This window comes from Equus quagga, chromosome 9, assembly GCF_021613505.1.
Source record: "Equus quagga isolate Etosha38 chromosome 9, UCLA_HA_Equagga_1.0, whole genome shotgun sequence".
NCBI classification, from domain to species: domain Eukaryota; kingdom Metazoa; phylum Chordata; class Mammalia; order Perissodactyla; family Equidae; genus Equus; species Equus quagga.
The window spans coordinates 91,514,295-91,539,047 of NC_060275.1; the positions used below are offsets into that span (position 1 = coordinate 91,514,295).

At 36.4% G+C, this 24,753-nt stretch overlaps 1 protein-coding gene across 1 annotated transcript in view; it reads right to left on the reverse strand.

Moving 5' to 3' along the window:
• Positions 1-24,753, reverse strand: part of WDR70 (WD repeat domain 70) — a 287,917-nt gene that overhangs the window by 199,854 nt on the left and 63,310 nt on the right. Inside the window, exon 8 of the mRNA XM_046672043.1 lies at positions 165-318. Coding sequence (XP_046527999.1) covers positions 165-318 — 154 coding nt within the window. The remainder of the gene's footprint in view (positions 1-164; positions 319-24,753) is intronic.

Here is a 24,753-nt window from a genome sequence, read left to right on the forward strand (position 1 = left end):
AGGGACCTACAATTATGTACTGGGGGGCTTTGGGGAAAAGAATAAAAAAAAAAGAAGATTGGCAACAGCTGTTAGTTCAGGTGCCAATCTTTAAAAAGAAAATAAAAAAAATAAATGTGTGCTGAATTAATTAAATTCACTAAAGCATTTTGTTTAATGCTTACCTTGGTGTTGGCCATGTCCACAATATATTGGTCTCCCTTTATACATTCCATTACTTCAAAACCATCTCTGTCAATCACTTTGGCCTGAGAGCTTCCAGACACCACAAGAATCATGTCTCCCGTATTACTATACTGTAATGACTTGATCTGATGGCTATGCAAAAAAAAAAAAAAAAGTCTGGTAAGACACTGAGCATAATGTTTATACTTTTACTACATTAAGCACTGCCAGAAAAAAAGTCACACAACTGCACAAAGTGATAATTCTACAACATCAGGAACATCCACCTATAATGCGCCCTCAACACCAGCGGCTATCCTGTTAGCTCTCCCTCCCACTCTCCACAGCAATCTAGTAAATTCTTCTCTACTGACCTTAAATCTTCAACCCAAACAAATCCTCCTCTTTCAGCTGTTAATTCTTCCTGCTCTTTGCCAGAAGAAACAAATAACTGCCTCAACTACCTCCCTTGAATTTATAAACTTATCTGCATCTAAACTGCCTCAACTTCCTCCCATTAATTTACAAACTTACTGCATCTCTCTTCCTTCTTCTCTTTGATTACAATGGTGGAAATAAATATCTTCCTGACCAAGGCTAATCTACTACCTATATTCTGGATCCAATCCCTTCCAGTCTCCTTAGGAACTTCTACTGCCTATCCTCTCTCTGCTCCCTTCACAGCTAAGCTATTTAAAAGAGTTTTCATCTCCTCCTTTATTTCTCTAGCACTACAGTATCCTTTCCACCCTTACCATCACTAAAACTGATCTTGCCATTGTGGCTGTAGTGAATGCTGCGGTGTGCCACCCAGAAACACCCCTTCAGGACTCATTCCCCCAGCTTCCAGGATTTGGCTTGCTGATGACTCACAAATAAGCCCTGAGGAATTCCCCTGAGTTGCAGACAACTCCCTCATCCAAGGTTATGTTACCATTCCAAAGCAGCCCACAGTCAGGGACTGGCTGACGTGCAGTAAAATGGTCCAGCCCTCTGCTTCAATCTGGGATATCTGAGAAGGGTTACTCCAGCCTCAGATCTCCATGTGGGAATCAGTTGAGGCTGCTGTTGCATCTATACGGCAATTCAATTTCTCCATCTTCCTAATGCAGTTTCCCTTGCACCTTTTCTCACAGGGTTGACCCCAGAAGCACTCCTCAACAAACTTCTGCATGCAAATCCTGATGTTTCAAAGTGTTTTTTTGAGGAACCTGACCTGAGAGAGTTGGTACCAAAAGTGGTCCTATGAATCCAACTCCAAAATGAGATTTAGGAGCAGTTATCAATCACTGACTGGCTAGCAATGAGGACGCCATCATTAGTGGTACACAGTTTCTGATACGCTGCAGCACTGCAACTGCAATTGCCAAAACTTTGTTGGTGAAAGAGAAGGCCCTGGCTGGTGCAATATTTCAGGCATTTGAAAGAGACAGGAAAAATAGTAATAAAAAGGACTACAGAATTGAATAGCTATTGCTAGGAGCAGTCAATGCAATGAAGAAAGACAATGAAAGGCTAAGGATAATTAATGACCAATTAAAGACTATATATAGTGTGAAAGCCAGAGGGCCTCCTTGGCAGCATATAAAGACAGGGTTACAGTTCTCTGTCAGGTAAGTGGTATGCAGTCATTGATCTGGTAAAGTGTGTTTTTCTATCTCTATTAGGACGAAAGACAAAAGACAGTTACATTTGCAACCAACAGCAGCACACATTTACATGCCTGAATCAGGGGTATATTAATTTTCAAGCCCTTTGTCTTAACATAGTACTAAGGGACTTGGACCATCTGGACATTCCAAAGAAATTCATGTTGGTCCATGATCTTGATAACATCATGTTATATGAATCAGGTGAGCAAAAAGTATCAACTACAATAGTGAGAAATATGCTCTCCAGAAGATCGAGATAATCCCTAGAAAAGATCAGGAGATTGAGGCAAGAAGTGGGGAAGATGCATGTAGACAGATATATGAAAGTGGACACCAAGTATGAAGTTCTTTGTACTACATGTTAATCCAAGACAGCATCGACCTCAAAAGAGGCAATGAACAACCATGCAGTCAAAGTGACTTGGCCAATTCAGCTGACATTAGCTAGTTTTTGTCATCATCCACCCTGTTCTTAATGCAATAGGCTTATAAGTGAAATAGAGGTGGTAAAAGGGATGGAAGTTACGCATGGGACCAAGAGCAACTCTCCAAAGTTGACCTAACTATTGCTGAAGGTCCAACCTGACAGTAAACAGAAGCCTATGGTGAGCTCCTCTCCCAAAATCAATACTAAACTAACGAATAAGTAAAATATGTAATATGAGAAATTATAATAAGTGTATGGGGAAAACCAGAGCAGAGAAGGCAGTTAGTACCAAGGGGAAGGGATAAATATTTTAAGTAGAGTGGTCAGGAGGTAAGTGACTGAGTAGGCGATGAAGATATTTTGAGGAAGAGTGTTCCAAGAAGAGGGAACAGCTACTAGAAAGGACCTGCAGCAAGAGTGTCCCTGGCATTTTCCCTATGTGGCTGCAGCAAAGTGAGCAAAAAGAACAGGAGGTGGAGATAAGGTCAGAGTGCAGCAAGTGGGCTGGTACACATCATGGACAGCCATTTAAGACACTGAAAAGACTCTGCATTTTACTCTCTGAGAGAAATGAGAGGAAGCCCACTGGAGCATTCTGAACTGAGCAATGATACAATCTGACCCACGCTGTACAGATCATTTTTTGGACCATTCTGCACTCTGAACTCTGTGGACTCCTTCTCAATATGTTTTTTAAACACATAAAAAAAAATACACTAGGCATATATTGGAAGCCAGCTATAAAGAAATAACTATAAAAATAATTTTTTAAAATTTGTGACATAATATGTGAGTTTCTCTATTAATGTGTTAAGTAACTACACCTAGAGGCAGGTCTAATGACTACTGTAATTTCAAAGCAGTGATGAGTACAAGCATATATATTTCAATTTATCTGTAACAATAGTAATGAGATACAAAAGTATTTGAAATTTGCAGGTACACCTGTGACTTTGTTGCCTACTTTCATAATTAAAGGAAATGTTAAATTCAGTTAGAGGTTAATGAAAAGAGATAATTTTTTATCCAAGCTTGCAGAAATTGGGAGAACCAGATGTTGAACCATGAAATTTAAAATAGCTATAATTAAGAAATTAAATGACAAGGTAGAGAATTTATACATAGAACTGAAAATCATTTAAAAAAATATGCAGAAATTCTAAAATGCAAAATACAATACCTGAAATTTAGAACTAATGGATAGGATTAGTAGCAGAAATTAATGATTAAAAGATAATTCTTAGATTTAAGCATGGTGAGAAAAAATGAGAAATGCAAAAAGAAAAACTTAATATACATATGAGATATGGTGAAAAGGTCTCACACTAGAACTGCAGAATGGAAGGAGAGAGAACCAGTGTGTGAAGAGGTGACTGCCAAAACTTTTGGAAAGATGATAACTGACACCAGCCCACAGATTCCATAAGTACTATAAACCCCAGGAGGGTACATAAGCACGTAAGTAGCCCAATAGGGTAGCAGAAAAACACACCCAGACACAACTGCTGAAAGTCAAAGACAAATGTAAAACCTTAAAACAGCCGGAGTGGGGGAAAAAAATTCCTTCAAAAGAGTAAAAATAAAACTAATAAATGACTTTGCCACAGAAGCAACAAAAGCCAGAAGACAATGTAGTGATAGCTCTAAAGTTCTGAATAAAAATAACTGCCTACATAGAATTATAAAATCACTAAAAATAAAAGCAAAATAAAGATGTTTTCGGAAAAATATAAGCTAAAAGAATTTATTGGTAGCTGACTATACTTGAAGCGTTCTTCAGTCAGAAAGAAAATGATCCCAAATAAAAGCAGAGACACAGGATGGTATGAAGAGTAACAGAAGGGAGAATATATAAGTAAATCTCAATGAATACTGACTGCATAAAACAAAATTAACAACATCTGATGGGATTTAAAATGTATATACATATATATACTCATATATAAAATTGAAATATATGAAAACAACTGCAAAAGGGTAAGAGAGGATAAATTTAGTTATATATAGCAAATGTTCTAAGGTCTTTCCATTGAATGGGAAGGGGTAAAAGCACTAATTTTTAATAGTCTTTAAGTCTACTATTGGAATATATGTTGAAATCTTTAGGGTAACCACTAAAAGAACAGGAAAAGATAGCAACAAGCTAACAGAGAGGAGAATATATATTAAAAATTAATGAATGAAAATAAAAAGGACAGTAAAAGGGAAATAAAACAGGATGGACAAATAGAAAACAATGAATAAGATGGATGACTTACACTCAAACTTACCAGTGATTATATTAACCATAATCAAATTAAATATTCCACTTGAAAGGCAAAGTTTTTAAGAATGAATAAAAAATAAACTTTCACGTAAAAGAGATACTTTATATAAAGAGAGAAAGTGTGAAAGTAAAAGAATGTAAAAACATATACTTCACAAATACTGACAGAAAGAAAGCTGGTATATCTTACTAATATCAGGAGGTAGACTTTAAAGCAAGGAACATTATTGGAGATAAAAAGGATATTTCATAAGGATAAAAGGTTCAATCCACCAGGAAGAGACTGTAAAGGTACTTGCACCTAATGATATACCTCTAAATATACAAAGCAAAAAACAACAAAACTAAAAGGAGAAACAGGCAAACCCAGTCACACTGGGAGATTTTAACATCTCTTTCCCACTGACTGATATGCAAGCAAATAAAACAATCAGTAAGAAGACAGAAGATTTGAACAACATAATTAATAAATTTGACTAATTTACATATGTTATACCGACAACAGCAAAATACACTCAAACATACAAATAATGTTTTAAGAACTGACATATACTGGTCTGTAAATCAAGTCTCAATAAATACCAAAAGTCTAAAACTATATAGAATATATACTCCCTAACCCTAGTGGAATTAGTAAAAAGCAATTTTTAAAAATAATCTGAAAATCACCAAACGTTCGAAAATTAAGAAATATACTTGTAAATAATCCTTAGGTCAAAGGAGAAAACACAGGAGAAATTAGAAAATGTTTTTAATTGGATTATGAGGATAATACCATGGATGAGAACTTGTGACATGCAGTCAAAGCCATATTTAGAAGAAAATTTACACACTTAAATGCATATATTACCCCCAAAAAAGTTTTAATCAATGATCTAAGCATCAATGTCAAAAAGCAAAAAAAAAAAAAACACCTATATCCAGAGAACAGAAAAGTAGGAATGATTTCAAATTCTTTTCATGACAGAAAAATCTTGATACCAAAACCTGATAAGGGCATTGTAAAAAGGAAAAATAAGCCAACATGTCTCATGAAAACAGATGCAAAAGTTCCAAACAAAATACTAGCAAATTGAATCCTGCAACATATAAAAAGGAAAATACATCACGTCAAGTAAGATTTATTCCAGGAAGGTAAGATGAGTTTAACGTCCGGTCAATCCATGTGATTTTCTACAATAACAGCACAAAGGAGGAAAAATAATTCAAGTATTTCATAACACTTATTAAAAGACATTAGGAATATGAACGGACCAAGTCATACACTGGTGGAAAACATTCATAACACATGTAGCTGACAAAGGATTCCTATCTAACATATATAAAGAACTCCTAAAACACAACAATTTTTTTAAAAAATACAAAGAGCAATCTACTAAAAAATGTCTAAAAGGAATAGACACTATGCAAAATATATGCAAATATCCTATACAAACATTAAAAGATGCTCAACATCATTAACCATCTGTAAAATGAAAAAAATACAAATTATCATTTCATACTCACTAAAATGATTAAAATTGAAGAAATTGAACACCAAATGTTGTCAAGAACGTGGAGCAATTAGCACCCTCATACACTGCTAGTGAGAGTGTAAAACAATATAACCATGTTGGAGAACGGTTTATCAGTTTCTTATAAAGTTAAACATGCATCTGTTCTGTGACCCAGCAGTTCTATTCCTAGGTATGTTCACAGTCTACAAAAATGTTTCAACAGAAGTGTTCACAGCATTCTTATTCACTATGACCAAACACTGGAAACAATAATCTAAATGTTCATTAATTGGAGAACAGATAAACACCATTTGGTATATTCATGCACTAAAATACATGCGATAACATGGATGTTCACATGAGAAAATATTTACTCACAAATATTTTATTGAGTAAAATAAAAGAGATACAAAATATATGATCCTATTTACATAAAGTCAAAGATTAGGAAAATACTATGGTAACTGAAATCAGAAAATACTCACCATGATGAGGAATATGGACACTGATTGGAAAGTGACTCAAACTTTCTGGAGGGATAGATATATTCTCTATCTTGTTCTGAGTAGTGGTTACATAAGGTGTATGCAACTATTAAAATTTATTCAGCCAAGCCCTCAAGGATAGCAAAATATTGCATATAGAGTGTACTTCAACTTAAGAATTTTTATTTAAAAATTTGAACATTCATGAATAATTTTTATAAACCTCCTGGCAAATTAGGAATAAAAAGGAATGTTCTTAATCTGATAAAGAGTATCATCTAGAAAAAATTATGACAAAAATCCTACTTAATGTTAAAATGTTAAAAGCTTTCCCTCTCAAATCAGGAACAAGACAAGAAAGCCTATTATTACCACTTCTATTCAACATAAATAGAGGTCCTTGTTAATGCAATATGACGAGAACAAGATCACTTGATTTATGACAAAGGTGATAAGAGAAAAGCCTTCAATGAACAATGGTAGATCAACTGGATATCCATATAGTAAAAGTAAATAAGTGAATTGTGATCTCTATTTTACACAACACATAAAAATCAAGACGGCACAAAAAACTCTATTTAGAAAAAGATTGCAAATTTTAACTTCATCAAAATTAGAACCTTCTGGGTGACTGACAAATAATAAGGTACAAGCGAAATTTCACAATGTTGTAAACTATTATAACCTCAATAAAAAAAAAACTAGAACCTTCTGTTCATCAAAAGATATCACTAAGACAGTGAAAGGATAAGCCACAGATTGGGAGTGAAGATGTGCCACATATTTAATCAATAAAAAACCCCCACATTCACAATATATAAAGAACTCTTGTAAAATGGTAAGAAAAGACAACGAACAGAAAAATGGTCAAAAGATTTAAGCACTTGACACAGGATACCCAAATATCCAATGACATAGTGAAAACTTGCCCAATCTTATTATTCATCAGGAAAACTCAAAACAAAACTATAATGAGATATCACTATCTACCCACCAAAATAACTGAAATTTAAAAGGCTGACAACACAAAATGTTGGTAAGAATGTAGAGTAACTCTCATTGATAATGAGTGGGAGGCTAAACTGGTGCGATCATTTTCAAAAACTGTTAGGCAGGGGCTGGCCCCGTGGCCGAGTGGTTAAGTTCACGAGCTCTGCTGCAGGCGGCCCAGTGTTTCGTTAGTTCGAATCCTGGGTGCGGATATGGCACTGCTCATCAAACCACGCTGAGGCAGCGTCCCACATGCCACAACTAGAAAGACTCACAATGAAGAATATACAACTATGTACCGGGGGACTTTGGGGAGAAAAAGGAAAAAAATTTTAAAAATCTTTAAAAAAAATAAATTAAAAAAAAAACTGTTAGGCAGTACCTACTAGCAGAATATATGCATAACCTATGCCCCAGCAATTTCACTCCTAAGCATATATCCAACAGAAATGCAAATATGTGTGCCAAAGGCATCTGTAAGAATACTCACAGCAGAACTAGTCATAAAAGTCCAAAACTGGAAATAATTCAAATGTCCATAAGCAAAAAATAGATAAAAAGATGTATATTCATACAGTAGAACACTGTATACCAAATAAAATGAACAAATTTCTGCTATACACTTCATGGATAAATCTTACGAATACAATCAAGTGAAAGAAGCCAGACAAAAAAGAATATCCCATTTAAATAACACTCAGATACAGGCAAAAGTAATCTATAGTATAGTAGTCAGGATGAGGAGGGTGGGGGTAATATGTGGGAAAGGAACTTCTGGTGCTGGTAATATTCCATACTTCTTCCATCTCAGTGAGGACTGCTGGGATGTGTTCATTTTATAATTAGTCATCAAGCTATATCCTTAGGATTTGTGTATTTTCCGATACGTCATACTTTAATTTAAACATTATAATAAAACAAATTCATCTGAAGCAATTTTACATAAAGGCCCTTAATTCACAAATAAGAACATCAAGCAAAGATACTACAATATTCTGCAGTATAATTTGATCATCAAAGGCCAGAAAAATCTCAAAATAAGCCAAGAAAGTAAATTACATGTAATACTTTTTGAGGTTAAATTGATTTTTTTAATGCTTAAATGGGCATACTTTAGTTTTCAAGAATTATGTGAAACCTTCTCTTTACCCATTGCTAAATAAATTCAGAGTCCATAAATTAATCTGAGATGATTTTACATCACAAAAGATAAACTTTCACTCATAAAGAGAAATTTAACCATTAAAGTACAAGCAAAAGAATGTTCAATACAAACCTTAGAAACATAAACATTGCCAAATATTGGAAAGCACAAAAATGTCCAGAAATCATAGAAGCCTATTAAGGTTGTGGCTCTCTCAAGCAACAAAAAACCTGGTTTACCTTACAGACTATTTACTTAGAGGTTTGTTACAAGATCAAACAAGGACATAGAGAATACCAAGAGGAGCTATTCAGCCAGGCCTCACAAAGAACCCACCTTCATTCAGTAGCTTCAGTAACGTGACAACTGCTCTGATGACCCAAGGAGGAAGTCCTGCAACTACTCTTTATTATCTGGTGCCACCAACTCTGCTTTGCCATTATACGTATTGCTTTTTTAACTCCCAATTAACTTTCCTCTACTTCTCCCACTTTTTGCTTATTTAAGCTTTATGCTACCTGGCGGCTTCAATTCCATCAGTTACTCCTGCTTTCTCCACTTCCTCTGTTTGCACGTCTTTGCTTCTGCTCCCACTACTATCTGCTTCCTTAGTAATGTGTTGCACATTCCAAGTTCCAAAGAAACAGAAAATCAAAGACATGCCAATACCAGACAGTTTAGGGGACCACAGTTAGGAGTAGCAAGACTTGACGCTTCTTTATAGGCTTGAGGCCAGCCTATTGAGAGGATGTTTTGGGGAGAGATCCCGTCCTCACTCCAGCTATGGCCACTTGTCAAAGTCATATGTTATTAAGGTGACCAACGGAAACCCTCAGAAGTGCAACCAAAAAAGGTAGTCAAATGTTTCTAAGAATGGAGCTGTGTAACTCAGCTTATCCAATTTCCATTTCTCCACAGCACTTACCACCATCTGTTACTATGCATGTTTTGTTTGTAGTTGGTCTTCCCTCAATAGAATAAAAGCTGTACGAGGATAGGACTATACTTATATAGTGTTCTGTGCTCAAAATCTAAAACAATACCTGGCACATAGGAGGTGCTCTATAAATGCTTGTCAAGTGGATATAAATTTTAGAAAAATTCTACCTATAGCTGCTTGTGATATGTATAAACATTAAGAAGGAGGTTATAAAACAATATGTACAGAATGGTACTAGTTTTGTAAAATAAAAATATTTACATATGTGAGTATAAGAGAAAAATACCACAATGTTAATAGTAGTCACCTCCACGTGGAAGGAACACGTATAATTTGGAAAATATACATATATAACTGTTAGGGTAAAATAAATTACATATTGTTTTAACCAGAAAGAGTAAATTATAAAATTCACAGAGCCTCAAAAATTATTATTGGGATGGTAAAATGAAAACATCTACCTTCAAAGGAAGAAAGCTATCACATCAACAACTGCCAAATATGAGTCTGTCACTGTTCTACACACTGTAGGACCAGCACTACCCAACAGAACTTTCTGTGATGGTAGAAATGTTCTGTGCCTGTGCTGTCCATTATGGTAGCTACTGGCCACATGTTTCTATCAAGCATTTGAAATATGGCTAGTGCAACTAAGGAATTTTTGATGTTATTTAATTTAAATAGCCACAAATGGGTGCCAGCCCGGCGGCATAGTGGTTAAGTTCACATGCTCTGCTTCGGCAACCCAGGGTTCACAAGTTCAGATCCCAGACACGGACCTACGCACCACTCATCAAGCCACACTGTGGCAGTGTCCCAGATACAAAATAGAGGAAGACTGGCATAGATGTTAGCTCAGAGCCAATCTTGCTCACCAAAAAAAATTTTTAAACAAAAAAATTAATAGCCACATGTGGCTAATGGCCAGTGCACTGAACAGTGCAGCTGTTAATGTGAAATAAATATAAAACAGCCCCAACTTTGGAAGAAGTTTCTTATTGCCTCATAAAATAGATGAAAAATGAAACACTAAGTTGAGTAAAACGTTCTTTAAAAACAAAACAAAAGAGGGGACAGCACTCTGACCCAGTGGTTAAAGTGCCACACACTCCACTTCAGCAGCCCAGGTTCGCAGATGTGGATCCCAAGTGTGGACCTGCTCCACTCATCAGTCATGCTGTGCAGGTGTCCCACATACAAGATAGAGGAGGAGTGGCACAGATGTTAGCTCAGGGTTGATCTTCCTCAAGCTAAAAAAGAAGACTGGCAACAGATGTTAGCTCAGGGTGAATCTTCCTCATACATGCACACAAAAAAAAACCTAATGAAATCTATGAAAGTCCACTTGGACAATAATAACTACTAGTACTAAAAAAGTCATTATGCAGTCCCTAAATGTGACCTTCAGTCACAAATTTAAACATGACTGTTGAAGAAAATTCCTCAGGTAAAAATTTCTTATTCACCACGTTAAAAAATAGTCTATAACATTCTTCAGAGATGGTATGCTAAAGTATTACATCAGAGCAATCCTACAGGTATGTCCTCACAGGAGCCATTCTCTTAAAAAAGAAATCCTCAAATAAATATGAATGAAAAGCAAGTAACTAAACATCTTAAATAGATATTAACACACAAACCCATAAAGAATTCTGGTAGAGGACCAACTTAATAAAATCCCAAACATAAAATTTCTCTAGCAAAATAAAAATGAACATCTTTTTTTTAAAGCTGTCTTCATAGCTTCCTTCATGAATGAAACTCTGTTAGCAAAAAAAAAAACAGTTACATTCCTTGATTTATCCTAACAGGCCAATCTCAAATTTTAGTGATAAGACAATTTTAACAAAATTTTAGGCTATTTAGTCTGAGTTACTTTCTAAGTCTATAATTTCAAGGCTGAAAAATAAATGGATATCTCAGGAAAACACTATTAACTCACGATAATTTTCTCTTCTAGAAACAGTATATATCTAAAAGAATTAAAATTTATGTGTGTCTGGCTAGGCCTCAACAGAATTATTCTTCCTGGCTGGTTACCAAATCCAAATCAGACACTTACCAACGAAACGGCTTTCCTGCACAGCCACCATTAACTAGGAATTGCTGCTCGAAATTGACACTGACCATCTCTCCTAAAATGCTGAAAATTCCAGCTGATAGTTTTTGAAATATTTATTCTTCAAAAAGCCATCTTAATGTACTGATTCCAAGTACTGATTCCAATGGCAAAGATAACTCAAACAAAGATCTGAGTCAGTTCTGAGGTTAATATGTGCGACAGTTCAAGGAATTTCACCACAATGCCCAAGAGCAAACTGTCAGGGTAGATAAATTGAAGCTCCCAAACCAGATGCTCATAAGAAAAGAACCCAAAAAAGCAAATGCAGGGCTAGTGCCCAGGACCTTCCTTCCTGAAAAAGAAAAGCCTTTTCTGGCCTCAGGGTGTCTGTCCTTCCTAAAATATGAGGAAGAAACGAGGTCCTTAGCAAAATTCTGACCAGGGTCTCAAACGTAAGTGTGAGTCCAATAATAATAATGCACAAAATTACATGTTTCATCAAACGTGTCAGTTGTCCAATTATTGCCTCTCAGCTCCAAATTCACCCTTCACTGCCTATGCTGCAAAATGCATTTGAGCCCTTTAAATATTTTTCCTTTGCCAGTTGGCATGATGTTAAGTTTTGTTGGTGGAGGGTGCTAGACAGACAGGAGGAAGGGGTTTCCCCGGGCCCTGGTGTGCTCCTCTTGGTAGGCTCCCGCACCACTCCAGAGTCCACTCCAGTGTCCAGTTCCTGTAGTTTGTGCAGTTCCTCCATGACCAGGCTGCTGAAACACACGGTAGTCAGCAGCACCCAGAAGCTTCCCCCAGCACCACTCTAAGGCAGTTTTGTTAACAGTCACTCTGGTCAGACAGGTTCTGGCAAGTTCTGCTGTTGCAGCTTGACAGCAATAGTGAGCCAGAACCTTGCTCTCTCAAAAAATGTCTAGATCTCACTCCTGGAGGCCTCTTGCCTGATGCTCTCGCTCCACCTTAAGGGTAGGGGATGCTCCTTTGATGTGCTAATTCTACAGTCTTTAGAGTTCTCTTTACTTTTTACTAGTCAATCTCTCATTACTCCAATCCTGTGTTATAGTTAGTAATTCTTTATAATAAACTTTCCCTCTTCAAATTACTGTGTGATTTCTTTCTCCTAATCGGACCCTGACTGATATACTAAATTTCCAGTAATTCATTAGAACTGGAAAAATTAAAGACTGCTTCTTTTTCTTTTTTTTTTTTTTAGTTTACAGACAAACAGATCAGATCTTTGATAATGAGACAGTTCAGACTGCTGAACCAAAGCAGTTCACAGGGTATATCTTTGTTAACAGTACTCCCATTTGGGGGAAGTCTTAATTTTCTTCACTAACCATGAAAGATCAAGTTCTGTGTGTGATCACTTTGTTTTTTCTGGTGAATCATTTTTAGTTCCAAAGGGAAATGAAAATCTAAAAAACACAGCGAAATTTAAGATGACAAAGTCACAGAAAGTCAGCGGCTCTATTTCTCTGGCTATTTGCTCCACCAAACTGCTCTATTTACATTTGGAGGGAAATACAAAATCTCAGTGATCCCAAATTAATTTTCGCCTTGCTTTTTAGTTATATTGTAGAACTTAACGTTTTTCCCTCTCTCACTGTTTTTCATGTGCTCTCTTTGTTAACATTAAAATGAAATGTTCAGCATCAAGCTCACCATTCCTGTCCCACTTCGCTCTTAATTCTGCTAGCCACAGAGTTAAAAGGACAGGATTAAGGGTCATTAGACACAGTACTAAGGAGAATTAAAGGGCTTGTTCAAGGGGTATAACATCTGCTCCTCAAATTCCTGCCTATACAACTAAGATTCCGATCAAAGAGAAGAGAGGGAAAGCCAATCTGACAGTCAACTGGAGTCATGAGGAAGTGAATGTTCTCTCAGGGAGTAACTCTGACACCAGAGGAAGGCTTAGTGACATTGCACAATTCTTTCTGTGAAGTTATTCATGGGGCAAGTGGGAGTACATGAGTGTAAGTGGAGGGGAGTGGGAAGGTGAAGATTGAGGATCCTTTTAAGTAGTTTTTGCTCGGCTAGCAAAACAAGCTGGGACATGCAAGACAGATAAACACAGCTGTTTGGGGCTGTCACTTGGGGTTCAGGAGCCAAGGTGTCCTGATGTAGTGAAAAGCGCACCGGAATATGAGTCAGGAGGCCAGGGATCCAAGTTCTCACTCTGCTGTTAACTAGCTGTGTGACGAGGAGCAAGCCCTTCAGCTTCACTAGACTCAGTCTCCTCATTTTTTAGAAAATTAGGAGATGAGGCCAGATGGCAGCACTATGCAGAGGTGCTCCTGAGACACAGACTTCATTACCAGCTGTATAACTTTGCAGAGTCCTGGTTTCCTCCACTGAACACCCAGGAGAAATGATACTTACAGGACTGGGGTGAGGATTAAAAATAATACACATAAGGGCACCTAGCAACAGTCTGTAAAACAAGCAGTTGCCATTATTGTTGTTACTTCTTTATTTCCAAGGTCTCTTTAAGATTACTTGTTTAATGGGTATAAAATCTTGGTAGCCACCTGTAATGAATACATTTGAATTGAATACACTAAATATTTCAAATTCATAACAAGTTAAGTTAGTATCAGTTTTGCACACATTTTAATTATTATTAACCAAAATACTCGAGACAAATGTTCTTACATCTTTTCCGATTTTCTGCAGCCACTCAAAAAACTCAATCACTGTGTCAAATATGACTACTACATTCTTGGAAATGGAAAGTGATAATAATTAGAGAAAATATAGTTTCAGATTTGCATACTGTCTTCCTATAGTATTTGATGAAACTGTCTATTCCTTCCAGGTATGCAACATATATTATCCAGTGCTGAGAACAGGAAAAGAAAGCAATAGACATGAAGCAGAACCATCAAAGGCTTCTGTCTGAGAATATCAGAAAATACTAACTTAGTCCACGCTAAATAAATCTTCAGCTACTTTAATATTTTAGCTTTAAATTTAAGAATTGATTTCCAATGTAAAATTAATTAAGAATATATCACCTACCAGCTTAAACATACTAAAGGTTAGCAAGCTAGGTAGTAACTTTAAAAAATAATTTATCTGTTGATCAAAACTAAAGGTACAGAAAATTTCTATCCAGGACTATATACAATCTTACTAAAGACTATCTCTAATCCTTCCCTTCCACTAAAATGTATATTCTTGTTTAGAAATGTGATAAAACTTCTCTATCACTCAAGTACAGACTAATGCCATCATGACCTTATATGATTTCACCGTCAAGTTCCATGCTAAAACAGGATAAGTCAAAAGACAAGGGACCAAAATACCTAAGCAATATGTTTTCATGTCTTCTAGGGATTAGAGAAATATGATCAAGAACAGCCAATCAATGAGGATGACTAGCAAAAATTAAATCCTGGGGCTGGCCCCGTGGCCGAGTGGTTAGGTTCGCGTGCTCCGCTGCAGGCAGCCCAGTATTTTGTTGGTTCGAATCCTGGGTGCGGACACGGCACTGCTCATCAAACCACGCTGAGGTAGCGTCCCACATGCCACAACTAGAAGGACCCACAACGAAGAATACACAACTATGTACTAGGGGGCTTTGGGGAGAAAAAGGAAAAAAATTTTTTTAAAAATCTAAAAAAAAAAGAAATTAAATCCTGTTCTGATTATTCCCAGCGGGTTCCTTTCTAATGTTGACGTTAGGAATAACTTGAGTCTTAATTCTAGTAGTAGAGCAACATGGGCTCAGCATTTAACAATGAATAAAAGGTTTTGAGGGAGCAAAAACTGGGAAGGCCCTACTTTAGAGAGCCTCTCTGGAAAAGCAACATTTAGGTGGAGACCTAAGCATAAGAAGGAGCTAACCACTTTGTGACAGGGGAGCAGGTAGCAGGAGTAGGGAAGAGCATTCTAAGCAGAAAAAAAAAGTACTGTGTAAAAATCTCTCAGCCATTTTGCTAGAGCATAACAAGAAAAGGGAAGAAATGTGCAGGGGCCAGATCACAAAGGACTTTATAAACCATCGCAGGGCACTAGGGTCTTAGCCAAAATGCATCAAGAAGGCATTAAAGGGATTTAGCATGAATAGTGGGAAAAAAAGAGTAAAGACACAGCTTCAGTATTCTACGTGAGATTTAAGCAAGGAAGATGCTTGAGGAAAACTCTGAAGGAGGGATTCTGAAGAAACTGGAGAGGCAGGAGGAGTACGAAGTATGGTATCTACAGAGTACAAGTAAAGATGGAGAAAAGGACCAGGTAATGAGGGAGGAACAGAACGGGGACACTGAACAGACTGCAATGAAGCCTTCACATCGTGAAGTAATAAGAAATAGAGTCAGTTAGAAAGATGACGGCACATATAAAGTCCTTCAAGGTTCAGGGAAAAAAAAATAAACATAAGACTTGAGAAATTAAGGACTTGTGAAAGGTCACCCAAGAATATAAAAACATATTTTGTCAATGGAGGGGAGATTCTGAAGATGGTGCAAAAACAATATAAACATGAGGTCCTTAAGATCTTGAAAATAGGAAAAATAGTTGCTTGAGGATGCATTAGACTTCTCTTATCGAAATATCAAAAGAAATATCCAGAAAAACATAACAATCAGGAGAAATATCAGAATTGGAAACTAAAGAACAGTTAAAAGGTAGAAACTATCCGGAAATTTCTATTAGGAAAGGTCTAGAGTGATTAGAAAAACACCTCCCAAAAAGGGTGCAACAGCTTCATGTGAAAATATCCCAGAAACCATGAATTCTTAGGGCAGCACCTTCTCAAAACAGCAAGGCTAAACTTATGAAAACAGTTATCACAACATTAGGCAGCTAATAGCTGAAAAGGATGTTCAAGAGATGATAACAGGGTTGAGGGGCTGGCCTGGTCACGCAGCAATTAAGTTTGCACTCTCTGCTTAAGGCAGCCAGGGTTTCACAGGTTCAGAGCCCAGGCACGGAGCTAAGCCACTGCTTGTCAAGCCATGCTGTGGCAGGCGTCCCACATATAAACTAGAGGAAGATGGGCACAGATATTAGCTCAGGGCCAGTCTTCCTCAGAAAAAAGAGAAAAAGAGGAAGACTGGTGGCAGATGTTAGCTCAGGACTAATCTTCCTCAAAAAAAGAAAAGATGATAACAGGGTAGAAAAAAACAGAGATGTACCAACTTGTCAGAAATCTAACAGAATAGCTTCCCTGAAAATGGAGCATCCATCACATGGAGAGGAGACTCCCCTACACAGATTACTCTCAGATACAGCCCCCTCAAAACTACCTCAGACCACAGGCTCATTCCTTTAGTTAGAAACTAGTAAGCTCAAGGAAGTGAGGAGATGCAAGAAGAATCTACTCAGCCTGTTTCTTACTAAGCAGGGAGAGTAAAATAATAAGGGGGGTGTGAAGAGATTCTAGAGTAGGGGGTCAGCAAACTTTTTCTGCAAAGAGCCAGACAATAAATATGTTAAGCTTTGCAGGCCATATATGATTTCTGTCACATATTCTTCTTTGTTGTATTTTGTTTTACAACCCCTTAAAACTGTAAAATCCCCAATTCTCAGCTTAAGCATTGTGCAAAAGCAGGACGTGGACTGTGTTTGGCCCTCTGGTCATAGTTTGCCAATCCCCATTCTAGAGCATAAAAGATAAAGAACAAAAGAATGCAGCTGTGAATTTTTTTTTTAAAGAAAAAGAAAGTATTTTCAGACTGTAATTATTTTGTGCTAAAGATAAAATTCAAGAAAACATATCTGTTCCTGTTATATATAATCCTGAAATAAACAAACTTGTTTCTTGGTCTTTCCACATGTGTGGATATATCTGTCAGAGAAGTTCCTAGAAAGGGGTTACGGGTCAGAGTATCTGTATTTGTAACTTGGAAGATAACGCCAAATTGCCCTCCATAAAATGGTATCGATTTATACTCCCACCAACAATGCGTGAAATACTTGTTTCTCTAAATCTTGCCATCAGAGTTCACACGTCACATCTTGATAGACATTATCAAATCGTTCTGTGGAAAAAAAGTTTAGTAACTGAGATGCCATCTTTGCCTTCTCCCCTCATTGGACAGAATAGATCTTTTTCCTCTTCGCCAGTCTTAGAGGGGACAAGCAGTACTTCACAGGCATTTTAATATTTCCTTCTTTGATTGTTAGTGAAGGTGAGTATCTTTTTTTCATGTTTATTGGCCAATTGTATTTCTTCTGCTATTATCTGTTAATTCATTTCCTTTGACCAATTTTAATTTTCAAATATCCCTTTCCTTATTGATTTATAGAAGCTCTATGCATTATGGATAGTAGCTCACTGCTTTCAAGATGTAGTTCACCTCTTTTTGAGTTTATAATGTCTTTTAATTCTGTTTATGATGTCTTTTGTTTTCTGAAGTATAAAACATCTTTCTAATTATAAAAGCAATTAATATTGTCTTGCCAAGTCATGTAAAAGTAAAAAGTGGAAGTTTCTCATTTCCCTCACATAATACACATCCATTCCCAAGATGTAACCTTCCAAACCTCCCCTAGTAATTGGAAAACATACATATGTAAGTTATATATTGCAAAATTGGAATTTTTTTGGAAACTGCTTTTTTTAATAAATATGAGAAAATCTTTCTATCTTCAAAAATTCCCAAGAGGGGCCAGCCCCGTGGCAGAGTGGTTAAGTTCACGCACTCTGCTTCAGCAGCCCAGGGTTTCGCCAGTTTGGATCCTGGGCTTGGACATGGCACTGCTCGTCAGGCCACGCTGAGGCGGCATCCCACATGCCACAACTGGAAGGATCCACAACTAAAATATACAACTATGTACTAGGGGGATTTGGGGAGAAAAAGCAGGAGAAAAAAAAAAAGATTGGCAACAGTTGTTAGCTCAGGTGCCAATCTTGAAAAAAAAAAAAGAAATTTCCAAGAAAACATGGTTTATAACAACATAAGCAGAAAATAGGCAAGGATAGAAAACAATATTTAGAAGTACATTAAAGCTGCTCTTCAAAAGATACTATTATGAAAATGAAAAGCAAGCCACAGACTGAGAGGAAATATTTGTGATACACAAATCTTATAAAGAATTTTATTCACCAACCCAAGAAAAATAACCCAATTTTTAAAGGGGCAAAATATTTGAACAGACACATCACCAAAGAAGATACACATAAAACAAATAAAGACATAAACAGATGCTTAACATCACTAGTTATCAGGGAAATTCAAATTAAAGCCCAATTACGTATCACTACACAACAAAAAAATGGCTAATTTTTAAAATATTGATAATACCAAGTACAGGCAAGGATGTAAAGCAACTAGAACTCTTACATGCTGCTGCTAAGAGAGTAAAATGGTAAAGCCACTTTAGAAAAGTTATGCAATTTCTTATAAAGTTAACAAATATTTCATACGAGCCAGCAATTCACTCTTAGGTATTTGTCCAACGAAATTAAAACATTTATCCACAAAATAACCTATACAGAAATATTTACAGCAGTTTCATTCATAATCTCTAAAACCTGGAAGCAACCCAAATGCCTATCAATTGGTGAACAGATAAATGACCTGTAGTGTATTCATACAAGGGAAAACTACATAGCAATACAAAGCAAAAAAACTATTGAAAGAGGCAACAACAAAATCAGATCAGTGGTTGTTTGCATGTCAGGAGAAGAGATTGATTACAAAGTGGTTGGAGGGAACTTTTTAGGGTAATGGAAATGTTCTATATCTTGACTATGGTGCTGGTAATGTGACTGTAGGAATTTCTAAAAATTCATGGAACTGTAACTTTAAGAAGAATTTTACTGTATACAAATAATACATGAATAAACGTGACTTTTAAAAGTGCATTAAAAGCAGTAAGGAACTGAATTAAAACAGCAAGAAATTAGTAAAGTAGATTGGATTACGGGATTTTCACAGACTGTGGCAAAAAAGCAAACAAACAAAAAGATCAAGAAAACTGGGTCAGAAAGATGAAAAGGGAAATGGAGAAGAGATAATAGAGAATCAAAATTGGATAGCCAATACTCCTAAAATCGAAATCAGGACAGATAACAGCCTAACCAGCAGTCTGAATTTTTAGAGGTACAATCCAATCTTATGATACTAACAAAAACTCAGTGACAGGAAATAATGCTTGAAAGATATGAGAGACGGCACCTTGTGAGAGTCTGTATACTGGAATTCCTTCATGTTGAATACTAAGATAACAAGAGCTAATATTTACTGAGCGCTTAACCAAGCACCAAGCATTGTGCCACAAACTTTGCATATGTTATCTCATTTAATCATTATCACGAGCCAAGGAAATGGATACTGTTCATTCTATTTTACAGGCAAAGAAACCAAGTTTCAAAACGATTAAATAACTTGCCTAGTCATACAGCAAGTGAACTGCCCAAGAAAGACTTCAAATTCAGACTTATATGACTCAGAATCCACGCTCTTACCCATCATGCACATTGACTCTATAGTAATACTTAGTTGTAAAATGAATTTTACATAAATCAGTCTGCTATGGAAACAGAGGAAAAAAATACTTCAACGGAAGTGTGGGAAAGTAATGACATTTCCTCCATCCCCACTATAACTGACAGTTATGACAAAAGCTCAGCTAAAATGGCAGAGAAGACATTGTATCATGCCCAATGGCTAGAGCACTGACATCCATTCTGATTTCTAGTAACAGAAATTTCTAAATTTCTGAATCTAGGATTCACTCAGGAAGGTGAAATACTGGGTAAAAGTGTTTTTTCCTTCGAACTCTGGAACCGTTTAATCAAAAGGAGGAACTGGTGGATATATGCAAAGAACTGCAAATGCCATTTCCAAACATGGAAATCACGGCTAGGGGCAATCAATTTTAATATAAAATGAATGGAAATCATAAAACGCAATGAAATTCATTAACTAGTTCTCTTGAGAGTAAGTCCTGTTTTTTGTTTTTTCAAAGAGCTAAACAGATCAGCCTAAAGCCTGATGCCCAATGCATCACCAACACTGCAGAGCCATAGATTTCAAGAGCTGCCTGTTCCTTATTTGCCCTGAACTGATAGGGTTTAAGCCAAACATTTTAGATCTTCCAGGAAAAGAAATCTTTATGCTTCCTTTCTTTTTGAAAAGATAGGTACATCTTGGTGAAAATGGTCTTTCATTCTACACAACAAGAAATTTTTGAAGAAAAATACGAAAAGATTATATTATTTACAACTTATTTAATAAATAAGTTCCTACTATATGCCAGGCACTATCCCAGGTACTGGAATACAAGTAAACAAATGTACAAAACAGATCATTTCTGATGATAATAAGTGCTATAAAGAAAACAAATCAGGGCAATGGATAGAGTGGGAAGCTGGGGAGAGGAGGTACTATTGAAGGGATGGCCGGGAAAGGTCTCTTTGAGGAGCTAATATCTGAGCTGAGACACAATCCAAGAGGTCACTGGTTTTTAGTTAATGAGATAAAATTCACAAATTATATAATGTGATAACAGTTACAGAGGGCAGCAGAAACCCAGGAAACTAAGCAAAAAATCATCCTTAAGCTTATATAATTTTACAGTGAAGATATCAGAGAAGGAGAAAATATACTCAGGTATACAGCATATATCAAAAAAGATTAACTGTGCTTTCCCACATACCTTTTCATCTCATATTAAAGCTTTCTGGTGATGCGCATGGTCCCACATTGAGTTTCGTACAGACCAAGTCAACACCTCCTCTCCAGTTAGTAAGTGCAATAAAGTTCTGTCATCCTCAGGACTATCCTGACATACCTGAGAACGATTTCTGATTTTACTAACCTAGTGATTTTACAACTGAAGGCATCTTACCTTTCAACTTTTTCTTTTCTATGGTGACATCCAAGTTTAGTTACTAACAAATAAAACCTTATTATGCAAAACTAAAGTAGCTAGATGGATTTAATATTCTATTTTGCATCTCAAGTAGAGCCTAATCAATGATGCCACTGATCAGTGAATCTACAGGGAAAAAAGTCACATGGCTTTATGGTTTCTTGCTCTAAAAGGTGCAAAACGTAATAGTTTAGAAAACGATATTAATAAGGACACTCATTAACCAAGTTTACCACTTCACTAATAATTATAAAAAGTTCAATGAAAAATATTTTGTTATTAATCTGAATTCAATTAATGAGCTATTATCCAAGTGAAATGAGTTACAATGACATGATTACTGAAATTTATCTAACTCTGCTTCATTACACATCAACTCATACACAAATCATAGATCCAATATGGCAAAGGGAATCTTTGTCCATCTTCAGTTTCTTTTTCAGAACTAACTGATAACACACACACACACACACACACACACACACACAAAGTATAAATACCTGAAAAAAATCACTCATCTACACATGGTTATGTTAAATGAATGAACTATTATGCTGCATAAATGTCAGCTGTAAACTAATGAAAAAAACTTTCCCTAAAAGCTAAAATTACTTCACTTATCTGGCATGGGCAGTGAATAAAATGTTGAGATGAGTATGGCTTATACATAAATGGATTTAAGCAAATACACACACTCTTGACTGTTTCTGATGCCCTTATTCTACATGGCTTCAATCCTTTCAGTGCTTTTGTCTAACACAGTAATTAATGGTACACGCTCTACAGTTAGAATGCCTGTATTCAAATCCCTGTTCTATCACTTATGTGTGACCTTGAGCTAGTTAATTAATCTCTCTAAGCCTCCATTTCCATATCTGTAAAATAGGGACAATAAATATACCTATGACACAGGGCAGTTATGAGAATTAACTGACATAAAGAACTCAGCCAAGCTCAATAAACTATTATGCAAACAGAACATATCTCTGTGTTCTTCAACAAAAGAAAAACATTTATTTCCATATTATATAAGTAATATATACAACTAGTGGATAAAACTCAAAAGATATAAGAGGGCAAATAAATTTATTTTCCTCCCACCTTGGTCCCTCAGATAACCAGTTTTTGTCCCCATAGACAACCAGTGTAACTGGTTTGTTGTGTACCTTTCCAAGAATATTTTATGTTTACACAAGCAAAAAGTAGATATTGTTTCTTTCCAAACTTTTTTTTAAAAACTATATACTATTCTATATTGTGGTTTTGACTCAATATATTTCGAAGACTGTTCCACAAGTGAAATTCTTCTTGATGCCTCAGGTCAGTGTTTCTCAAATTTGAGTAATAACTCCTTCCTTTTGATGAGAAAATATATTTAGAGATCACTTCGTAATAAATAACTTTTATTATAGTATTATTCAACTGAGTATGAACATATAACTAGGCTCCTTATACTTACAACTCTTAAAAATCTATATAGTCACAGTGAATTTAAAAGTAAATACCAACCACTCACACCCAAAGAATTGACTATCATCAAAAAGACAATAACAGAAGTGACATCAGCATCATGGTGGAGTAATTTCTTCCCTGAGACTCTTCCCTCTAAGATACAACAAGAAGGACATTCGTATACCGACAGAGGACATTTACAGAAGATGTGTGAGAGACCCAGGAAGCCATACATCTGAAGGTGGAGGTGCTGTACCCCCCCAGTGGAAGTGGAAGGAGGTAATGGGATCTCCTCTGCCTCCCCCAGTAGCAGCAACCCAGGGAGGGAGACCACGCATGGCTCTGAGAGAAGAACGGGGAGGGGCAGGTCTCCTCAGGAACAACTACGCTCTCCAAGTTCCCTCACAGCCCGTGGGAAAGACCCACACAGTGGCAGCTAAACTATTGTGGGGGTGTCTTCAAGCCAGCACCCCAGGAGAGAGCAGATAGTGAGGGCAGAGAAAGAACACTCTGGGATCGCAAATAACAAAACAAAGTTCCCTCCCCTGTTCTGGAGCTCCAGCTCAGCTGGTCAGCCAGAGCACAGCATGTACAATAGAAAAGCAGCAGCTGTGATCAAGTGAGCCGCAGGTTGCAGCAGGCTCAGAATACACAGCTCTTTACCCCAACCCAGAGGCAGCAGGTGGAAGCTGTGATGACACACTATCACTATGTGGAGGCACAAATCCATACCATCGAACAGCATGTCGAAATATATTAATGCTCCAGACCAGAAGGAAAACGACAAGTAACCAGAAATCAATCCCAGAAGGCACAGAAATTTATAATCTAAATGAAAGAGAATTCAAAATAGCTATCATAAAAAAAACTTGAGTTACAAGAAAATAAAGATAGACAGTTCAATGAAATCATGAACAAAATTAACAAACGGAGGGAATTCTTCACAAATAAGATTGAAACTATAAAGAAAAACCAATCAGAAATGTCAGAGATGAAAAACACAAATGGATGAGATAAAGAAAAATCTGGTCTCCCTAAATAACAGCTGATATTATGCAGGGAAGAATTAGCAGTCTGGAGGACAGAAATATAGAAATGCTTCCAGTGGAGGAGGAAAGAGAACAAATACTAAAAAGAAATGAAGAAATCCTCCAAGAAATATCCGACTCAATCAGGAAGTGCAACATAAGGATAAGTGGTATTCCAGAGGGAGAAGAGAAGGAAATGGAGCAGAAAGCCTGTTCAAAGAAATAAAAGCTGAGAACTTCCAAAACCTGGAGAAGAAGCTGGAAATACAAGTGAAAGAAGCCAACAGAACTCCTAATTATAACAATGTAAAAAGACCTTCTCCAAGGCATATAGGAGTAAAGCTGGCAAAAGTCAATGACAAAGAAAAAACACTAAGGGCACCAAGGCAGAAAAAAATAACTTACAAAGGAACCCCTATCAGGCTTTCAGCATATTTCTTAGCTCTAACAATGCTACACTCTATTTCTATACCCTATACTCTATACTCTCACTCTATACTCTAACAATGAAGTAACAGAAAGAGAACTCAAGAATACAATCCCATTTACAACGGCAAGAAAAAGAATAAAATATCTAGCAATAAATTTAACAAAGGAGATGAAAGACCTATACGATGAAAACTATGACATTACTGAAAAACATTGATGATGACATAAAGAAATGGAAAAATATTCCATGCACATGGATTGGAAGAATAAATATAGTTAAAATCTCCATACTAGCTAAAGCAATCTACAAATTCAATGCAATCTCAATCAGAATCCCAATGACATTCTTCATGGAAGTAGAAGAAAGAATCCTA